The sequence below is a fragment of the Aegilops tauschii genome, chromosome 4 (genome assembly GCF_002575655.3).
Source record: "Aegilops tauschii subsp. strangulata cultivar AL8/78 chromosome 4, Aet v6.0, whole genome shotgun sequence".
Taxonomy (NCBI): Eukaryota; Viridiplantae; Streptophyta; class Magnoliopsida; order Poales; family Poaceae; genus Aegilops; species Aegilops tauschii.
The window spans coordinates 7,167,859-7,191,093 of NC_053038.3; the positions used below are offsets into that span (position 1 = coordinate 7,167,859).

The window sequence follows — 23,235 nt, forward strand, 5'->3', positions numbered from 1 at the left end:
GGAGGCAGCGTTTGGAGCAAAAAAAGTGCAATTATCAATCTATTCGGCCAGGGAGAAAATCACGGGATGTGTTGTTCGTGAAAAAAAAAGGCAGTTAACGATCTATGCGGCGAGGGAGAAAATCGCGGGACGATCTGATTGCTAGATGCTGATCATGTGGCACAAAAGTCGTTCGGATCTAATAACAAAATCAGAATGTTTGGAGAATACAAATTTCGTTTAAAAATATGGGAACATTGTGCGGTTCAGCGGTATAGCTCTCCCCATAATTGGTTGCCCACCTACTCTCTTCCATGCAGGGGAGACATTCATGGCACTGGCAATACCTCAGCTGCCACACAACTCTTCGTCCTCCACCAAGGAATCCACATCAACTTGGGAAAACTCACAGTATGGGAGGCGGGGATGCAACATTTGCGAAAAAACCTACGAGGAGTCCAAAAATTGCGCATAGGTCCAGCAGATTCAACAGCTCCCAGATGCCGTCCGATCTAAGAATCTGATGGCCCAGATGCCCGTATCACGGTAGCATTTAAGCCTTGGTAGCACCAGATACTCTCCCTATGGGAGACTCACCAAGGAATCAATCCGTCGCTTCCTACTACTGGCGCGCGCTGCCCGCCATTGCTGCTTGCGCTACTTGTCATCCTCCTGACCTTTCTAATCTGAGGAAACAAAGAAGAAGCTCGAACTGGGAATGGACCACCCGGCTAGGCACGAACAAGTCGATCTTTTTGGGTGAAGACGAGTGACGTGCTCTACTCTCCCGGACGTCGGACGCCCAAGCCCCGTCAAATCTAAGAATTCGTTGGTCTAGGCCAGAATCGACCTATTTAGGCACGAAATCAGGCAGGTTCCCTATGTCTTGGGCGGTTTCTAGGACGGACGCCTCCTCTCGTAGGCATATGATTGATAAGAGTATCTACAAGCGGACCCTTCAAACCCGTCTCAAACGCCCGGGCAGGCCGCCCGGTCGCTGCCCGGTCACGAAATTTGGACCCAGACGGGCCCCTCAAATGGCCCTCAAATGCTCGGGCTTACCGTCACCCCCCATATCCAGCCCAAATATGGGACGAATATTGGGGCACTCGGGCATGCCCGCCACATCGGATCCGGCCCATGCTGGCCCACCCGACCCCACTTAAATTCGTCCCCATCCTCTCACCGGAGCAAACCCTAGCCACTTCACTCCACTCCACTCCACTCCCCTCCGCCACCCGAGCTCACCTCCAGCGGTTTGCGGCCTTCTCCGCCATGGCAGGCAGCGGATCGGACTCTGACCAGTCTGGATCCGTCGAGTGGCGTGTCGTCCAGTGTGGGTTGAAGGAGACAATGGCAGTCTGCATTGCACTCCGCCGCTCCCGGGAGGACAGTGCCCGGCCGACGGACGGATCCGTCCGTCGCGACGCCATGGCATCGGCTCACCGGGTGCTCTGGTCCTCTGGTGCTGGATCCTCGCGGTTGAAGGAAATATGCCCTAGAGGCAATAATAAATTTATTATTTATTTCCTTATTTTATGATAAATGTTTATTATTCATGCTAGAATTGTATTAACCGAAAACTTAGTACATGTGTGAATACATAGACAAAACAAAGTGTCCCTAATATGCCTCTACTTGACTAGCTCGTTTATCAAAGATGGTTATGTTTCCTAAACCATAGACATGTGTTGTCATTTGATGAACGGGGTCACATCATTAGGAGAATGATGTGATGGACAATACCCATTCCGTTAGCTTAACACTTGATCATTTAGTATGTTGCTATTGCTTTTTTTTAATATATACTGTGAGGCAAAGCCCCACAGCCCTTTATTAAAGAAAGCACAACTGTACAAACAAATTACAGACTATACAAGGAAAAAAGAAAAGAGTCTACCTATGGCTAAACATCCCTACCTGCTTTACAACAAAGAATCAACCCAAGCCAAGAGTTTTGGTTTAATACAATCCTTCACCCTATGAGCAAGCAAAGAAATATCATGAATGAATTTACACTTCCAAGCACTGAAAGTAGCTCTCTCAGCTCTGAAGGTTCTGCCATTTCTTAAAATCCAAATATTCCAGGCTGCAGTTAGCATAACTTCAAAGAAGAAAGGGTGCCTGAAGCTGGACCTAGCATGCATGATACATTGCAGAATATCTGAGCCTCCAGACCAATCAATGCCCAAGTAATTCCAGACTCTACAGCTGAAGGTGCAGATAAAAAACAAATGGATTCTATCCTCATACACCAGCTCACTGAAAATGAGACAGAGATTGTCATTCTGGCTTGAGCGTCAGTGTCTCTTAACCAGCATATCCTTGGTGTTTAGTCTGTCAAAGAATAACAGCCACCCGAACACCTTGATCTTCATAGTGCACCTACTCTGCCAGAGCCATTTGCAAGGTTGTATTGTAGGTAGGTATTGTTGCTATTGCTTTCTTCATGACTTATATATGTTCCTATGACTATGAGATTATGCAACTCTCGAATACCGGAGGAACACTCTGTGTGCTACCAAACGTCACAATGTAACTGGGTGATTATAAAGGTGCTCTACAGGTGTCTCCGATGGTACTTGTTGAGTTGGCATAGATCAAGATTAGGATTTGTCACTCCGATTGTCGGAGAGGTATCTCTGGGCCCTCTCGGTAATGCACATCACTACAAGCCTTGCAAGCAATGTGACTAATGAGTTAGTTGCAGGATGATACATTACGGAACGAGTAAAGAGACTTGCCGGTAACGAGATTGAACTAGGTATTGAGATACCGACGATCGAATCTCGGGCAAGTAACATACCGATGACAAAGGAAACAACGTATGTTGTTATGCGGTTTGACCGATAAAGATCTTCGTAGAATATGTAGGAACCAATATGAGTATCCAGGTTCCGCTATTGGTTATTGACCAGAGATGAGTCTCGGTCATGTCTACATAGTTCTCGAACCCGTAGGGTCCGCACGCTTAACGTTCGGTGACGATCGGTATTATGAGTTTATGTGTTTTGATGTACTGAAGGTAGTTCGGAGTCCCAGATATGATCACGGACATGACGAGGAGTCTCGAAATGGTCGAGACATAAAGATCGATATATTGGATGACTATGTTTGGACGTCGGAATGGTTCCGGGTGAGTTCGGGCATATACCGGAGCACCGGGAAGTTACCGGAACCCCCGGGAGGTATATGGGCCTTATTGGGCCATAGTGGGAGAGAAGAGAGGGAGGCCTAGGAGGGGGCGCGCCCCCCAAGCCCAATCCGAATTGGGGGGGCCCCCCCTTTCCTTCCCCCTCTCTCCCCCTTCCTTCCACTCCTAGTCCAACTAGGGAAGGGGGGAATCCTACTCCCAGTGGGAGTAGGACTCCCCATGGGGGGCGCCATAGGAGGGTCGGCCCTTCCCCTCCTCCACTCCTTTATATACGAGGGAGGGGGCACCTCATGGACACACAATTTGATCATTGATCTCTTAGCCGTGTGCGGTGCCCCCTCCACCATAATCCACCTCGGTCATATCGTTGCAGTGCTTAGGCGAATCCCTACGCCGGTAGCTTCATCATCACCATCATCACGCCGTCGTGCTGACGAAGCTCTCCCTCAACACTCTGCTGGATCGTGAGTTCGTGGGACGTCACCGAGCCAAACGTGTGCAGATCGCGGAGGTGCCGTACTTTCGGTGCTACGATCGGTCGATCGTGAAGACGTACGACTACATCAACCGCGTTGTCATAACGCTTCCGCTTACGGTCTACGAGGGTACATGGACAACACTCTCCCCTCTCGTTGCTATGCATCACCATGATCTTGCGTGTGCGTAGGAAAATTTTGAAATTACTACGTTACCCAACAGCGGTATCCGAGCCAGGTTTATGCGTAGATGTTATATGCATGAGTAGAACACAAAGAGTTGTGGGCGATAATAGTCATACTGCTTACCAGCATGTCATACTTTGATTCGGCGGTATTGTTGGATGAAGCAGCCCGGACCGACATTACGCGTGCACTTACGCGAGACTAGTTCTACCGACGTGCTTTGCACACAGGTGGCTGGCGGGTGTCAGTTTCTCCAACTTTAGCGGAATCGAGTGTGACTACGCCCGGTCCTTGTTGAAGGTTAAAACATCACATACTTGACGAAAAATCGTTGTGGTTTTGATGCGTAGGTAAGAACGGTTCTTGCTCAGCCCGTAACAGCCACGTAAAACTTGCAACAACAAAGTAGAGGATGTCTAACTTATTTTTGCAGGGCATGTTGTGATGTGATATGGTCAAGACGTGATGAGATATAAATTGTTGTATGAGATGATCATGTTTTGTTAAAGTTATCGGCAACTGGCAGGAGCCTTATGGTTGTCTCTTTGTTGCATAAGATGCAAGTGCTATGTAATTGCTTTACTTTATCTCTATGTGATAGCAATAGTTGCAAAAGCTATAGCTGGTGAGACAACCATGTGACGACACGTTGATAAAAGATCAAGATGATGGAGGTCATGGTGTCATGCCGGTAACAATGGAGATCATGACAGTACTTTGCAGATGGAGATCAAAAGCACAAGATGATGATGGCCATATCATGTCACATATTTTGATTGCATTGATGTTTATCTTTTATACATCTTATTTTGCTTAGTTCGGCGGTAGCTTTATAAGATGATCCCTTACTAAAATTTCAAGAAGTGTTCTCTCTGAGTATGCACCGTTGCGACAGTTCTTCGTGCCGAGACACCACGTGATGATCGGGTGTGATAAGCTCTACGTTCACATACAACGTGTGCAAGCCAGTTTTGCACACGCAGAAATACTCGGGTTAAACTTGACGAGCCTAGCATATGCAGATATGGCATCGGAACACTGAGACCGAAAGGTCGAGCGTGAATCATATAGTAGATATGATCAACACAGTGATGTTCACCATTGAAAACTACTCCATCTCACGTGATGTGCTACCTCTTGAGCACTGCGTTGGTTTTCCCTTGAAGAGGAAAGGGTGATGCAGCAAAGTAGCGTAAGTATTTCCCTCAGTTTTTGAGAACCAAGGTATCAATCCAGTAGGAGACTTCACGCAAGTCGCCTCGTACCTACACAAACAAATAAGAACCTTGCAACCAATGCGATAAAGGGGTTGTCAATCCCTTCACGGCCACTTGCAAAAGTGAGATCTGATAGAGATAAAAAGATAAATATTTTTGGTATTTTTCATGATATAGATTGAAAGTAAAGATTGCAAAGTAAAATAGATTGGAAACTTCTATGATGGAAAATAGACCCGGGGGCCATAGGTTTCACTAGTGGCTTCTCTCAAGATAGCATAAGTATTACGGTGGGTGAACAAATTACCGTCGAGCAATTTATAGAAAAGTGCATAGTTATGAGAATATCTAGGCATGATCATGTATATAGGCATCACATCCGCGACAAGTAGACCGAAACGATTCTGCATCTACTACTATTACTCCACACATCGACCGCTATCCAGCATGCATCTAGAGTATTAAGTTCATAAGAACAGAGTAACGCATTAGGTAAGATGACATGATGTAGAGGGATAAACTCAAGAAATATGATATAAACCCCATCTTTTTATCCTCGATGGCAACAATACAATACGTGCCTTGCTGCCCCTGCTGTCACTGGGAAAGGACACCGCAAGATTGAACCCAAAGCTAAGCACTTCACCCATTGCAAGAAAGATCAATCTAGTAGGCCAAACCAAACTGATAATTCGAAGGGACTTGCAAAGATATCAAATCATACATATAAGAATTCAGAGAAGAACCAAATATTGTTCATAGATAATCTTGATCATAAACCCACAATTCATCGGATCTCGACAAACACACCGCAAAAAGAATTACATAGAATAGATCTCCAAGAAGACCGAGGAGAACTTTGTATTGAGATCCAAAGAGAGAGAAGAATCCATCTAGCTAATAACTATGGACCCGAAGGTCTGTGGTAAACTACTCACACATCATCGGAGAGGCTATGGTGTTAATGTAGAAGCCCTCCGTGATCGATTCCCCCTCCGGCGGAGCGCCGGAAAAGGCCCCAAGATGGGATCTCACGGGTACAGAAGGTTGCAGCGGTGGAAAAAGGGTTTCGTGGTGCTCTTGGATGTTTTCGGGGTATATGAGTATATATAGGCGAAAGAAGTCGGTCAGGGGAGCCACAAGGGGCCCACGAGGTGGGGGGCGCGCCTACCCCTGGGCGCGCCCTCCTGCCTCGTGGCCTCCTCATTTCTTTCTTGACGTCCACTCCAAGTCCCCTGGATTGCGTTTGTTCCAAAAATCACTCTCGCGAAGGTTTCGTTCCGTTTGGATTCCGTTTGATATTCCTTTTCTGGGAAACACTGAAATAGGCAAAAAAACTACAACTGGCACTGGGCCTCCGGTTAATAGGTTAGGCCCAAAAATAATATAAAAGAGTATATTAAAGCCCATTAAACATCCAAAACAGATAATATAATAGCATGGAACAATCAAAAATTATAGATACGTTGGAGACGTATCAAGCATCCCCAAGCTTAATTCCTGCTCGTCCTCGAGTAGGTAAATGATAAAAACAGATTTTTTGATGTGGAATGCTACCTAGCATAATTCTCAATGTAATTTTCTTTATTGTGGCATGAATGTTCAGATCCGAAAGATGCAAGATAAAAGTTTTATGTTGACATAAAAATAATAATATTTCAAGCATACTAACTAAGCAATTATGTCTTCTCAAAATAACATGGCCAAAGAAAGTTCATCCCTACAAAATCATATAGTTTGGTCATGCTCCATTTTCGTCACACAAGAATGCTCTCATCATGCACAACCCCGATGACAAGCCAAGCAATTGTTTCATACTTTAGTAATCTCAAACTTTTTCAACCTTCACGCAATACATGAGCGTGAGCCATGGATATAGCACTATGGGTGGAATAGATTATAATGATGGGGGTTATGTGGAGAAGACAAAAAAGAAGAAAGTCTTACATTGACGCGGCTAATAACGGGCTAGGGAGATGCCCATCAATTGATGTCAATGCAAGGAGTAGGGATTGACATGCAACGGATGCACTAGAGCTATAAATGTATGAAATCTCAACAAAAGAAACTAAGTGGGTGTGCATCCAACTTGCTTGCTCACGAAGACCTAGGGCATTTGAGGAATCCCATTGTTGGAATATACAAGCCAAGTTCTATAATGAAAAATTCCCACTAGTATATGAAAGTGACAAAATAAGAGACTCTCTATCATAAAGATCATGGTGCTATTTTGAAGCACAAGTGTGGGAAAAAAGGATAGTAGCATTGTCCATTTTTATTTCTTTTCTCTTTTTTTGGGCATTTCTTTTTTTTATTTGGCCTCTCTTCTTCTTCTATTTTTTTTCTTGGGACAATGCTCTATTAATGATGATCATCACACTTCTATTTATTTACAGCTCAATGATTACAACTCGATACTAGAACAAAATATGACTCTATATGAATGCCTCCGGCGGTGTACCGGGATGGGCAATGAATCAAGAGTGGCATGTATGATAAATTATGCATGGTGGCTTTGCCACAAATACGATGTCAACTACATGATCATGCAAGGCAATATGACAATGATGAAGCGTGTCATAATAAATGAAACGGTGGAAAGTTGCATGGCAATATATCTCGGAATGGCTATGGAAATGCCATAATAGGTAGGTATGGTGGCTGTTTTCAGGAAGATATAAGGAGGTTTATGTGTCATAGAGCGTATCATATCACGGGGCTTGGATGCACCGGCGAAGTTTGCACCAACTCTCAAGGTGAGAAAGGGCAATGCACGGTACCGAAGAGGCTAGCAATGATGGAAAGGTGAGAGTGCGTATAATCCATGGACTCAACATTAGTCATAAAGAACTCACATACTTATTACAAAAATCTACAAGTCATCAAAACCAAGCATTACGCGCATGCTCCTAGGGGGATAGATTGGTAGGAAAAGACCATCGCTCGTCCCCGACCGCCACTCATAAGGATGACAATCAAAGAACACCTCATGCTTCAAATTTGTTACACAATGTTTACCATACGTGCATGCTACGGGACTTGCAAACTTCAACACAAGTATTTCTCAAATTCACAACTACTCAACTAGCATGACTCTAATATTACCATCTTCATATCTCAAAACAATCATCAAGTATCAAACTTCTCATAGTATTCAATGCATTTTTTATGAAAGTTTTTATTATACCAATCTTGGATGCCTATCATATTAGGACTAATTTTATAGCCAAAGCAAATTACCATGCTGTTCTAAAGGACTCTCAAAATAATATAAGTGAAGCATGAGAGATCAACAATTTTTATAAAATAAAACCACCACTGTGCTCTAAAAGATATAAGTGAAGCACTAGAGCAAAATTATCTAGCTCAAAAGATATAAGTGAAGCACATAGAGTATTCTAATAAATTCCGATTCATGTGTGTCTCTCCCAAAAGGTGTGTACAGCAAGGATGGTTGTGGTAAACTAAAAAGCAAAGACTCAAATCATACAAGACGCTCCAAGCAAAACACATATCATGTGGTGAATAAAAATAGAGCATCAGATAAAGTTACCGATGGACGAAGACAAAAGAGGGGATGCCTTCCGGGGCATCCCCAAGCTTAGGCTTTTGGTTGTCCTTGAATTTTACCTTAGGGTGCCTTGGGAATCCCCAAGCTTAGGCTTTTGGTTGTCCTTGAATTTTACCTTGGGGTGCCTTGGGAATCCCCAAGCTTAGGATTTTGCCACTCCTTATTCCATAATCCATCAAATCTTTACCCAAAACTTGAAAACTTCACAACACAAAACTCAACAGAAAATCTCATGAGCTCCGTTAGCGAAAGAAAACAAACCACCACTTCAAGGTACTGTAATGAACTCATTATTTATTTATATTGGTGTTAAACCTACTGTATTCCAACTTCTCTATGGTTCATACCCCCCGATACTAGCCATAGATTCATCAAAATAAGCAAACAACACACGAAAAACAGAATCTGTCAAAAACAGAACAGTCTGTAGTATTCTGTATCAAGCGTATACTTCTGGAACTCAGAAGAATATACCAAAATAGGAAGACCTAGATAATTTGTTTATTGATCTACTTCAATTGGAATCAGTATTTTATCACGTTCTGGTGATTTTTAACAATTGTTTTCGTGAGCAGAAAGTTTCTGACTTTTTCAGCAAGATCAAATAACTATCATCCAAGAAGATCATATAGGTTTTACTTGGCACAAACACTAATTAAAACATAAAACCACATCTAACCAGTGGCTAGATCAATTATTTATTACTAAACAGAACCAAAAAGCAAAAAACAAAAATAAAATTGGGTTGTCTCCCAACAAGCGCTATCGTTTAACGCCCCTAGCTAGGCATAAAGGCAAGAATAGATCTAGGTATTATCATCTTCGGTTGGCAATTCTTCAATAGAACACTTATAACCCTTAGGAGTTTCCTTCTTTTTATTAATGATCAAACTCCTAGGCAAGAAATCAAGAAATTTATTTATAGCAAAAGGTTCCTTAATGATAGCAAAAAAGTTGGGGTGAACACTTATTGATTTGAGATCCGCATTTTCCTTACTAGAAGATCCACCCTTATTTTTAGGAACATACATTAATTTGGCAACTTTGGTAGTAGGAGGATTTGGAGTATTTTTCACGGATGAAAAGGCAGACCCTAAGTTGGTAATAATATCCTCAAGTTTACCAATTCTTGTGGAATCTTGATCTATTCTTTCGTCAACTATAGGTTCCTTTTCTTTAAAAAAATTCAGAGTAACTCCTACCTTAGAGCCATTTGCAAGGTTGTATTGTAGGTAGGTATTGTTGTTATTGCTTTCTTCATGACTTATACATGTTCCAATGACTATGAGATTATGCAACTCCCGAATACCGGAGGAACACTTTGTGTGCTACCAAACGTCACAAGGTAACTGGGTGATTATAAAGGTGCTCTACAGGTGTCTCCGATGGTACTTGTTGAGTTGGCGTAGATCAAGATTAGGATTTGTCACTCCGATTGTCGCAGAGGTATCTCTGGGCCCTTTCGGTAATGCACATCACTATAAGCCTTGCAAGCAATGTGACTAATGAGTTAGTTGCGGGATGATACATTACAGAACGAGTAAAGAGACTTGCCGGTAACGAGATTGAACTAGGTATTGAGATACCGACGATCGAATCTCGGGCAAGTAACATACCGATGACAAAGGGAACAACGTATGTTGTTATGCGGTTTGACCGATAAAGATCTTCGTAGAATATGTAGGAACCAATATGAGCATCCAGGTTCCGCTATTGGTTATTGACCAGAGATGAGTCTCGGTCATGTCTACATAGTTCCCGAACCCGTAGGGTCCGCATGCTTAACGTTCGGTGACGATCGGCATTATGAGTTTATGTGTTTTGATGTACCAAAGGTAGTTCGGAGTCCCGGATATGATCACGGACATGATGAGGAGTCTCGAAATGGTCGATACATAAAGATCGATATATTCGATGACTATGTTTGAACGTCGGAATGGTTCTGGGTGAGTTCGGGCATATACCGGAGCACCTGGAGGTTACCGGAACCCCCCGGGAGGTATATGGGCCTTATTCGACCATAGTGGGAGAGAAGAGAGGGAGGCCTAGGAGGGGGCGCCCCCCCCCCCCCAAGCCTAATCCGAATTGGGTGGGGGCTGGCCCCCCTTTCCTTCCCCCTGTCTCCCCCTTCCTTCCACTCCTAGTCCAACTAGGGAAGGGGGGGGGGGTCCTACTCCCGGTGGGAGTAGGACTCCCCATGGGGCGCGCCATAGGAGGGCCGGCCCTCCCCCTCCTCTACTCCTTTATATACGGGGGAGGGGAGGCACCTCATGGACACACAAGTTGATCATTGATCTCTTAGCCGTGTGCGATGCCCCCCTCCACCATAATCCACCTCGGTCATATCGTTGCAGTGCTTAGGCGACGCCCTGCGCTAGTAGCTTCATCATCACCGTCATCACGCCGTCGTGCTGACGAAGCTCTCCCTCGACACTCTGCTGGATCGTGAGTTCGTGGGACGTCACCGAGCCGAACGTGTGCAGATCGCGGAGGTGTCGTACTTTCGGTGCTAGGATCGGTCGATCGTGAAGACGTACGACTACATCAACCGCGTTGTCATAACGCTTCCGCTTATGGTCTACGAGGGTACGTGGACAACACTCTCCCCTCTCGTTGCTATGCATCACCATGATCTTGCGTGTGCGTAGGAAAATTTTGAAATTACTACGTTACCCAACAGCGGTCCCGGCTGGAACGCCTCTCCTTCCCCATCACCGGTCTGACAGAGTATGAGTCCCATCGGGAACGGGCGGCCCGCCGTGGGAAGGAGAGGATAAGGGGCCCCGAGGCCCGTATCGCGACGGAAATGGTGGCGGCGGAGGCTGCTTATTCGGCGGTGCGGTCGGCCGCATAGGAGGAAGCCATCCGCGCCCGCATTGTGAAGAAACGACAGCGGAGTAACACGCGCACCCTTGCCCCGTGAGCAGAATCGGGCGGTCCGTGCCATGGCCGGACTGCCACCGAAGGAGGAGAAGGAGGGCAGCGATGGCGGGGACAGCTCCGGCGACGAGCAGATCCGGCTCGATCCGTACCGCGTCTTCGACCGGTACTTCCGCGAGAAGGACGGCAAGGGCGCCGGGAAGGGCAAGGACAGCCGTGGATGAACTCCACCATAGCCAAACATGCCAACTTTTGGTAGTCCGATGGCAATGTTTATCGTAGTGCGATTGAGTAGCTGGACAATGCGTGTGTGTCGACGTAGTTGCATGAGTTTGTATGGATTTGAGATATGGTAATTGAGATGTCCGGATGTGGATTGCATTTTTTGAGGAGTGCCCGATCAGTGCCCGGACGCATCCGCGGGCATTTGATGGGCCGGATTTGTCAAGTGTAGATGCTCCAATCTAACCATCCTATCCTGCATAGCAAAGGCATGATCAAGTTATGAAAACAAAATCACAAGAATGTTGTAGTACATCACAAATTTATGTGAAAAGGACACAACCAGTTTGCTTCTTTTCTTTTTCAACACAACCAGCAGCAACTACTCAAGCCTGGGCAAGTGAACAACACAACCAGAATGTTGTACTACAAGCATAATACTCACGCTTTTAACAGAAAAATAGCCCAGCTTTCTTTGGCATGGTTGCCTGTCCTGGCTAATCAACAACCGAGTTTACCAATACGTAAATTATAGGATGGCGTTTTTTACATTATAGCATGACATTTTTTGCAATTTACAAGGCAATTGTAATTTTATATCTCTGCCTTTTTCATGTGATTTTTTTATTGATGACATTTTTTTCTTCCAAAAATGCAGTTAAATGGGCCTTTTGGCCAACCAAGGGTCACGCTGCAATCACTATAGTGAACAATCGGGCTAACACTTCATCGAAAGGGTTAAATAAATGCAACATGGATAAAATTTATTTTTATTTAACACAGTACAATCGCAGATGCTTACGTATATGCACATACACTCACTCATGCATCCTATCTTTATAAGCACCTCCAAGATATTAAGCCGACACAACATATTAAAATTGATAAAGTTACCACAAACGTCTCATAGTGAATGAGAAAGTCTCCTCCCAATAAACAAAAATAGCCCGAAAGGCTAAAGTAAATTTAGGAAAAATGCATACACAAGTGTCAAGTTTAGGAGTTGAACCCTATGGGGCTGATTCCACTACAAAGAAGCTAACCATCCAATGATCTACGAAAACGATAAGTACCCAACGTTAGGTATGAGCACATGGCAACCAAATGTTTTTTATGGCAATTCCAGTGACACAAGGATGGTTAGTTAGTTGACACATGTGGGCTGCCTCCTCTCCAAGAAAAGCCGAGGGTTCCCCTGCCACCCGCTGGCGCTGCCGTCGGTCCGCCTCATCTTCGGTGGCCTTGGGCCATGGCGGCGCGGTGGATCTCGGCCCTTGACGGCGAGAGGGTTTTGTTTTTCAGTTGTTTCTTCGCTTTTGTTAGGGTTTGTGTCCTGCTCAGAAAAACGAGACGGCGGCGGCTCTCTAAAGATAGAATAAGGTTCCTCCCTCTAGCCCCGCCTCGATGGTGTGTCTAGCATCATCGATGGGAGTATGGACGTGTGTCTCCGAATGGATCTATCCTTGATGGATTTGCTCGGGTCTGGTCGTGGTTTGTCTACGTTCATGTGTTTTTAAGTTGGATCCTTCCGTTCTACGCTACTCTTCATCAGCGACGGTTGTTGTTCTGCTGCTCTGGTCCTATGGGACCTTAACACGACTACTTCCCGACTGTCTAGTACAACCAAATTTGCCCAGCTCCGACTGACACATAGCAACTAAGTTATCATCGAAAACGTTTAATTTGTCATGTGCTCGTACCTGGCGTTCCGAGGTTATCAGATTCCATTATCTAAACTACGCTCAGTTCGCAAAAACTTGGTACTTCTTGTTATGTGCGCTCGTGACTGCTCGACAGCGAACGTTTGTTTGACGGGGAGACGTGTCCTCTGCAACTTGGAGCCCACTTCAGTTCAACGCCCTCAATATCTACGTTTGTCCGTCAGGAGAAGTTGCTGCGCTCGCAAAATCTGCTGTGGCCTTCGACCCCTCCGCTTCAGATCTGCCGGCAATGGCGGAGTCGCCGGAGCAGTTCAGGGGCCAGTCCCGCCTCCCCCGCTTCGCCGAGCCCCTCCGCTACGACCTCGTCCTCCGCCCCGACCTCGCCGCCTGCACCTTCTCCGGCTCCGCGTCCGCCGCCGTCGCCGTGTCCTCGCCCACCCGCTTCCTCGTCCTCAACGCCGCCGAGCTCGCCGTCGACCGCTCCTCCATCCGCTTCCAGGCACTCCCCGCGCCCTCCCCCCTCCGAGGCAGGCCCTCCGATCTCTTGTTTGTTTCTCAGCTTCTCATGGCGGGGCTGTGTTGCGTTGCAGGACTGGGCGCCGACGGAGGTGGCCCAGTTCGAGGAGGATGAGATCCTGGTCCTCGGGTTCGACCGGGAGCTGCCCCTCGGCGAGGGCGTGCTCGCCATGGATTTCACCGGCACCCTCAACGACCAGATGAGGGGCTTCTACAGGAGGTATATCGTCCTTTATCATTCAGATTCAATCGATCTTACACAGAAGCTCCCGTGACTAGTCTCTCGTGCATATGGGGTATTGATCAGTTACCGGCAGTACGCAGCTGTGTGCTTGGAAGCAACCGATATCAGTGGACCATGATTTGTCAGTTCCACGGGCATTTGGGTTGGGAACTTGTTGCGATGCTTATAGAGTGCTCAAGTGATGCGTGGTGTAATCTGATACAGTCATCTCTTGATTGTAAGCCAGATCGTAGGATCTTTGGATCATAATCTTGAGATCCTCCCATGCCCCATCATGATCCACTATTCATTCAATCTTTGCTATTCTGAACATCGTATTTATTAACGAGAAACAATCATTGGAAAAGGTTGCTCTGTTTTTATGGGTGTCCATATCTTACAACACATGAGCCCTGTCTCTGCAGTAACTTGAAAAAATAGGAAACTGAAGAAACAAATATCTGGAACTTTATAATGTTGTGGATGAAGGGACTGAATGATCAGAGTTGAAGAGCGGATGTAGGATGTTAGTATTAATTTACCCATCTCATTGTGCAACCGAGTTTTATTGTTGGAATTTATGCTGCAGACAGTGTACCTAATTCCAGCACTGTCATGCATAGGTTTCTGTTGGATCTTTTAAACAGAATCGTGTTACATGGGAGTATTTGGGCATAATCAGTGCCTGTGGAATGCACCTGGTCTTATTTCTTTATATCTGGTCTGTGTTTCTCATGCTCTCGTGCTGGTATTTGACTGCAGCAAGTATGAGTACAATGGGGAGGCAAGAAACATGGCGGTTACACAGTTTGAAGCTGCTGATGCACGGCGGTGCTTTCCATGCTGGGATGAGCCTGCATTTAAGGTGTTTAACTTGCTTTGTTGTTATTTTATGAACAGTGTCTTGATGTACTTCGAATCTGAATATGAACGTTAGACGGTCAAAATCAGTTTGTATTTTGATATAGGCGTTAAACATATGTGCATGTTTTTTTTTGCTTTTGCTTAGAATTTTGTAGGTCTGAGATCCATCACCTTTAGTAACTTCTCTTGTATTTTTATTTCTTTATTCAGGCCAAGTTCAAGATAACATTGGAGGTTCCAGCTGAACTGGTAGCATTGTCCAACATGCCAGTAGTTAAGGAGACAGTCTGCGGGCCTCTGAAGACTGTCTATTATGAGGAATCTCCACTTATGTCAACATATCTAGTCGCAATAGTTGTTGGTTTGTTTGATTACATAGAGAGCTCAACGTTAGAAGGTAGAAGCTCAGTTTTCCTGAAACCGCTTCTATAGTATCTTTCATTCAAAGTGCTATGTTACTGCCCTTCTTCCCCTTCTTTTACATTTCTCTTGATTTGTTAATTTATATAGGCACCAAAGTTCGTGTGTATACCCAAGTTGGCAAGACTAGTCAAGGAAAGTTCGCATTAGATGTTGGGGTGAAGTCACTGGATCTATTCAAGGAGTAAGCTTCCAACCATTATTTCTTTTAACATATTTATAAAAAGTGAGGCAGCATCAAACGAGAAAACAGATATGTTGAATAATTGGACATGCCAATTAATGGTGCTAGTTGGATAAGAATCTCTAACGGTGTTTAATAACCAGTTACTTCGCCACTCCTTACCCACTACCTAAGTTGGATATGATTGCTATCCCTGATTTTGCTGCTGGAGCTATGGAGAACTATGGGTTGGTCACTTACCGAGAATCAGCTTTGCTTTATGATGAGCAATTATCGTCAGCATCCAACAAACAACAGGTTATGGCTATTTTTTGTTCAAGTCCATTTGTTTCTTTGACTAAAAGTGAGTCAGTGGGGTTTTACTTGAATGTTTTCCAAACTAAATCTCCTTTTGTTTATTTACATATGTTCTTTATTTAGGTAGCAATCACCGTCGCACATGAATTGGCTCACCAATGGTTTGGCAATCTTGTAACCATGGAATGGTGGACTCACTTGTGGCTAAACGAGGGTTTTGCTTCATGGGTAATCAATCTGATAACCGTTTTTGAGAAATTATAATGGTGATCTGGTGTTGTATATTACTATTATTGAAGAAGTCATTATTTTTGAACAGGTGAGTTATTTAGCTGTAGAATCCATTTTTCCTGAATGGAATAACTGGACACAATTCCTTGATGAGACGACCTCTGGCCTCAGACTGGATGCACTCGCAGAGTCTCATCCTATTGAGGTAATCTTCTTCCCTAGTCGGTGCAAGTTTTTGCTTCAATTTGTTTCATCATTATTCTGTGTAAGAACAGATTTTCTAGTAGTGCTCTAACATCAACAAATGCTTCACATTTACATTAGGGATATGGAAATATATTATGACAGCAAGTTGAATAAATGTTACAAAGTTGATGAGTTGCACAGACATAAGCAACGATTAATGCATTATTGTCCCTGGCCATGATTACATATTTATAGACGGAAGAATTAATCTCTGAATTTAACGTCCGTCTGCTTGAATTCTTCTGATGTTAATGCTTATATTTTATCATTGTTTTACAGAACTCAAAATGTGTGAAAATGGTGTAATGTATTGTTTATGATTCTGTCCAGTATTAGCATCTCCAATTGTCTCAGCCGTGATTTCGGTTATTTGACCTGTTTGTTCAGGTTGATGTAAACCATGCCAGTGAAATCGATGCGATTTTTGATTCCATAAGCTACGACAAGGGAGCTTCTGTCATTCGCATGCTACAAAGCTACCTTGGTGCAGAGCGGTTTCAGGTTAAATAATGTTTCTTGAAAAAAATATTGGGATCTTGTTTGCTGCAATGGTCCATCATTCTGTTACCTGTATTGGCTGCTGTGGCTTGCTGCCATTGTATAGTACCACTTCTGAACCCTTGCATGTATAAGTTTTTCACTCCCTCTGTAAAGAAATATAAGATCGTTTAGATCACTATATTAATGATCTAAACGATCTTATATTTCTTTACAGAAGGAGTACTTCATTAAACAAGGGATGTGAGATGTCTCTGCTGCCACTCTGATGCACTGTATCTTAACTTTAGATGCATTTGTAATCTGAAACCAAAATACTGAAGATGATCATAGTTGTTAGATTTGACTGTATTGCTGACCCCATTATGAGTGTGCATGGTGCATCTGCTGCAGAATAGCTTGAACTTTGATGTTTTGTGTATTAAATATGGAGGATTAATTCTATTGCATTTATGAATTTTGTTCTGTCTATCTAGCTCTGTTGCCTAATATAAACAGCTTTTCTGCTTGTTCTAACTTTGACATTCTTTATTCTTCCAGAAAGCTTTGGCTTCATACATAAAGAAGTACGCATACTCAAACGCTAAAACCGAAGACCTATGGGCTGTTCTTGAGGAGGAAACTGGGGAGCCTGTCAAGGATCTGATGACTACATGGACTAAGCAACAAGGATATCCTGTTATATACGCAAAACTAAATGGGCAAGATTTGGAACTTGAGCAGGTTTTGTGACATATTTTTCATTTGCATATTATTTCTTACTACTATGCATGGGGAACTGGGTATAAACATGCATGCATGACCTATGTTTTCCCGTTATTATAAATTTATTTATCTAAAGTATACTTGGATTGGCAACTTGGTCATGAATTCATGATTACTTCTTTCTAGGACCTCTTTTCTATGGATATTATAATGGGAGAACGTTCGCACCATTGTTCCCTTGCGCGGCGCGACGTGCATCATTGATCAGCTGCCCGTGATTAGCACTGTGGCTTGATGCGGACACACGCTCGTGCGGTAGTGCCGTCCCTTTTCTATTGGCACCTTTAATCACATGTTTATTGTTATTGGGGGCCTAACCTACAGGCCACGGCTGAAACTACAGGGCTGTTTGGTTTGTGACTAAGGTTGCCTTAGGTTGCCACACCTAAGCTTAGGCAAGTTTGACCAACTTAGGAGGGTGTTTGGTTCAAGCCTCATGTTAGGCAAGATGCTTTTTCCCACACTAGGGCCCCACATCACATACGCTCAAAAAGTGTGGCAAGATTCCTTTAGGCTTGCCAACTTGTGGCTTCCATTTTGTTGAACTAAAACCTTAGGCAATTTTGGCAAGAAATGTGTGTCTAAGTGTGGCATTGCAAGGCCTAGAACCAAACAGTCCCTTAAGGGGATAAGTATCCCTAGTTATCCTTAGCAGTTTAAATCTGTTAGAGATATTTCTTGATTCTCAAGTTAGTTATTTCCTAAAATTTGTTAGTTCCGCTTAGCCTCCAAGTTTGTAAGGTTGCTATATAATGCCTAGCAATATCAATCAATAGATAAGCAGAAAAATAGTCCCAATTATTCTCTCCCCAAGTTTCTCCCCTGCTCTTGTTTTGCGGCAGCCTTCTTGGTTGGGTGTCGTGCCTCATCTGTCCAGGGCCATCTACCTACACCACATCATCTACCACGTTCATAACATTTTTATTTTTTTGTACCTTCACATAGACCACGGAACACATTAGGATACATGCAAGGCACCTTAATTAAAATCAGAATAACAATGACTAGAAATGTGAACAGTACTGTAATTTTCTGGGTTTGTTTTCATTCATGATCTGTTCAATCAGAAATATAAAGAGCATATCAGTAAAGCCATTAGAAATATAGAGCGCATATCAGTAAAACTATTAGAAAAATAAAGAGCATATCAGTAAAGCCGTTTAGAATGTACATATCATTCTTGGATGTCGGAGTATTATATGTGCTTAATATTCTCAAATGCAGCCAATCTCTCTACAGTCTACACCAGTATTAACTCAATGGAAACGAAGCTTCTTAGTATCGAGCAATTCCTAAATTTTAAAAACTATTTCTTTATTACAGGCTCAATTTCTGTCAGATGGATCATCTGGTCCTGGCATGTGGATCGTTCCTATGACAGCATGCTGTGGCTCGTACGATCTGAATAAGAAGTTTCTGTTGAAAGGCAAGACCGATACGATGCATATAAAAGATTTTGCAGCCTCCCAAAGTGGCCAGAATTTTTGGATCAAACTGAACATTGATCAAAATGGATTTTATAGAGTGAAGTATGATGATGAACTTGCAGCCGGACTTGAAAATGCAATAAAAGCCAAGAAACTCTCTTTAATGGATATGATTGGTAAAGACAATATGATTTAAGATACATTATTGTTTATATTAAAAAAAAATGTTTTGACGAATGAAATATATTGTTTTGTAGGTATTGTGGAAGATTCTTATGCCCTTTCTGTTGCTTGCAAACAAACACTGACATCATTGCTTCGTTTGCTAAATGCTTATCGTCATGAGTCTGATTACACTGTACTTTCACATGTAACCTCTGTAAGTAAGCCTTATACCTCCAATTGAATCCTTAGCCTCGTGGCTTCATTTTACGTGACTAATGTTTGTTTACAAGATTAGTTCTCATTGTGTGTTTCTTCTCTATTCCCAGGTATGTTTAAGCGTTAATAAAATATCAACTGATGCTAATCCTGACTTGTCTAGCGATATCAAACAACTTTTGATCAAGCTTCTTCTGTTAGCTGCCAAGTATGCCGACAAGCTTAATACCGTACCTGTTTTCAATATGTTTATGTGTGATTACAATTTTAAAGCTTTCATGCGCTTCACATTTCAGAAGAGTAGGCTGGGATCCTAAGGATGGTGAGAGCCATCTTGATGTAATGCTTAGGTCACTGCTCTTGATTGCCCTTGTCAAGCTCGGACATGACGAGACTATAAAGGAGGGAATTCGGCGTTTCCATATCTTCTTAGAAGACCGAAAAACTCCCCTTCTACCTCCAGACAATAGAAAGGTTGTGTTTTTTTTCCCTTTATAGATTATTACAACTGTTTTACCTCTTTGGTATCTTACCTGCAATGTTTTCTAGGCAGCATACCTTGCTGTGATGCGGACCGTGAGTACCTCAAACAGGACCGGTTATGATGTTCTCCTGAAAATCTACAAGGAAACGTCAGAAGCACAGGAGAAGTCTCGTATCTTAGGTGTGTTATTTTTTTCCAACTTATGCAACACAGCACAGCTTTCTGATGAATTGGTTCATCCTATAAATACTCTTTTGTTTCTAGGCTCGTTGTCTTCATGCCCAGACAAGGATATTGTTGTTCAGGCATTGAACCTTATGCTTACAGACGAGGTTAACCTCTAAACCATTTCTATTTGACATATTCTGAGTGATTGATTTGGTACAGACTTACAGTTACTGGTGAAAGGAGTTTATATTCTGTGCCAGCTAAACATACAAAAGCGACTCTAATCTGCCTCTTTCTTGTTAGGTACGGAATCAAGATGCATTTTATGTTCTTGGTGGTATTAGCTTAGAAGGACGAGAAGCTGCATGGGCCTGGCTGAAGGTATGTTATAGTTGCAGGGCAAGTTGCCTAGGCTATTTATGTTATGGTCTGGCATGAATTTTTATTTTATTTTTACATTAGCATGTGCTCTCTGGAGAAAATTCATGAGGCGTGGGATCCATGCACTTGGCATTTATCTGTTTCGTGAATGGATGAGCTCAGAAATGCGGTCCATTAAAAAGCTCTAAACCTTTGATAAATTTTTTGTTCAAAAACAAATGTAACCACTTCCGTTGGTGCTCGATACATTTGCTTTTGTGCATTGACAAACAATAGTATAGCATTGTAAGGAGTAACGACCACCTATGTTGAGTTATTTGACTGCATTTCTAATATGAAACAATGAATGGTTTAAATGTTAGATTTCAGTCAATTTTCAAGCTGACCAATAATAGAGAAAACTGCACTTCCAGTTGGAATATTATTCTTAGCACTATGCTGCTACGTATGTCTGATCCTGCGCCATTCGGCTACGTTGGATGTTTACGCGATGTTGCACTGTCATGCAGGATAACTGGGATCACGTTGTTAAGACTTGGCCATCAAGCTCACTCATATCGGACTTCGTTAATTCTACCGTTTCACCGGTACGCTACACACACCTTTTCCCTTTTGAAATTCTTCGTGCCCTGCCATTTATTTAGCTGCTAAAAAGACATCTCATATGCTGTTTAACCTTGACGATCAGTTCACCTCTGAGGAGAAAGCTGCTGAGGTTTCCGAGTTCTTTGCCACTCGCGTGAAACCGTCATTCGAAAGAGCGTTGAAGCAGAGCCTCGAGAGGGTGCGGATCAGTGCTAGATGGATCGACAGCATCAAGAGTGAGCCCAGCCTTGCGCAAACGGTGCAGCAGCTGCTGCTGCAGGAGTTTTAAGCCGCTCCTTTGTACGAAGAAGAGATTATGTGCCATGACTGCATAATAATGTTTTGGAAAGGCTATATTCTAATGAGTAACAACATTAATTTTCTGTGGTGTGGCTTTACGGTAATCTGCTCGTTAACGAAACGTTTGTTTCCTTGAGGTGTTGTTTGGGTTTTTCCAGAGCAGTAGCTAATAAATCCACATTATCCTTGTGCGAAACAGATACACCATAAAGAAAAGTTGCAACACAAAAGATACTGGCTAGGAGTCCTCAAAATCTACTCGCTAGCCATTCCATTGTGTGAATTTTTCTGAGCCCCGGTACTTCCAAAGATATATATTCCCTCAGTTCCTAAATATAAGTCCTTTTAGTGATTTCAAATGGACAACCACATACGGATGTATATAGACATATTTTAGAGTATAGATTCGCTCATTTTGCTCCGTATGTAGTCACTTGTTGAAACCTCTAGAAAGACCTATATTTAGGAACGGAGGAAGTACTTAAGAGTTAATCATACTCGGAGAACAAACCCCTGTTTCCACAAACTTTATCTCGAGACGTATAAGTGACAATGTGTAAGAAGATCACGTCGTTTGAAAGTGCTCATGTTGCTTGGAAGGAAATGGTAACCCTACTTTTGATGAACTCAAACCTACTCTCACTCGAGGAATGATACAAAACCATGTAAAAAGAAGAATGATAAAAATGATCCTAGCTTTGCTAAACAATTCAATGATCTTAGGTTATGTTGAAAGTTTAGGAACATATAGTCCTAGCGAGAGTGATGGTGACTCACCCAAGTGCAATACAGCCGGATGTAGGGAGGACACGGCGAGCGGAAGCGAGGCGTGCCATCACAGCCAGAGGAGAGGCTACATCATCTAGGAAGGGAGACGGGCGAATGGAGGAGGAATAAAGACTCGGGAAAGAAGAAAGAAGGGCGACAATTGGATTAGCAAATCGACTGACACAATAATTTTTCAGGCAACTTACCGATAGTGAATCCTATACATCCTAGATGATAATACATGTATAGCTGATAAAGCAAAGCTACATCTTTATAGCATGTGGCCGGTGTAGACAAAACGAAACCATAGAATTTCTAGTGAATCTTCAGTTGAACTATCTCAAGCTTGCAGGTAGGCTCATCACACTATTGTAGGCTTTTTTTTAGAACCACACTATTGTAGACTTGATGTTGAGTACAAAACCACCTCGGGAAGGCAACAAAACTAGAGTTAAACACCACTAGCATTGACCACATGATGGACTCTACAAGATACATGTGGATGTTGCATAATGCAAAAGAGATGGACGAAGCATCTAGAGTAGTAATACAACGCCAAAGGGAACTAGTTACAACAAGCAGTTGTCAGTATGGCTCGGTTTGTAATGGAGCCCAACGCGAAGCCAGTATTTGAACACGTCACACGGAAAACTGATTCCCTAGATTTGTTTCATTTTTGAAGGACCATGATGCGTCATGGAGCTAGGCATCTTACCTATTATTAGTCGGGACACAAGAGTCCCTAGAAGGACATATGACTTTTGACGTATGTCATATAAGAATGGGAAGTAAATGTAGCAGCTCATATACCAGCAAAGACTTGGTTCTACATCTAACCCGGAGTGTGCCTCGATATGCCAGGTGCCGTAAGATATATGGACAAATAAACAACGTTGTAACCTTTTATTATTGTTAATTACCGATGCTCCTATTTGATTTGCGGAAAACAAGAAGAAGATGCTCTAGTCCCCTGATCTGAATCTGTTTTTCTTTTCTTTTATGAGTTCTAATTCTACTTCTAGTACAAATCAGAGATGAAAAAAAAATGTAAAACCTCTTCAAGCGGGCAGCGGGCAACGGTCACTCTCGGCGTGGGCCCATTCCCAAGTTGTGCGAACTCTACCCAGTGGGCCTTGCGCCGTGGCCCACAT

The 23,235-nt window shown here is 43.3% G+C and overlaps 1 protein-coding gene across 1 annotated transcript; it reads left to right on the forward strand.

The window, feature by feature from the left end:
* Positions 1-13,480: 13,480 nt before the first annotated feature.
* Positions 13,481-21,399, forward strand: LOC109766709 (aminopeptidase M1-B). Its single transcript, XM_020325491.4, has 19 exons — positions 13,481-13,845; positions 13,937-14,082; positions 14,848-14,950; positions 15,160-15,346; positions 15,460-15,553; positions 15,697-15,850; positions 15,974-16,078; positions 16,170-16,286; positions 16,715-16,828; positions 17,366-17,548; positions 18,914-19,193; positions 19,275-19,396; positions 19,509-19,606; positions 19,695-19,872; positions 19,948-20,062; positions 20,147-20,214; positions 20,354-20,431; positions 20,941-21,018; positions 21,120-21,399. Exons 1-19 carry the CDS (start codon positions 13,636-13,638, stop codon positions 21,303-21,305), a joined length of 2,616 nt encoding a protein of 871 aa, XP_020181080.1. The 5' UTR covers positions 13,481-13,635; the 3' UTR covers positions 21,306-21,399.
* The last annotated feature ends 1,836 nt before the right edge of the window (positions 21,400-23,235 follow it).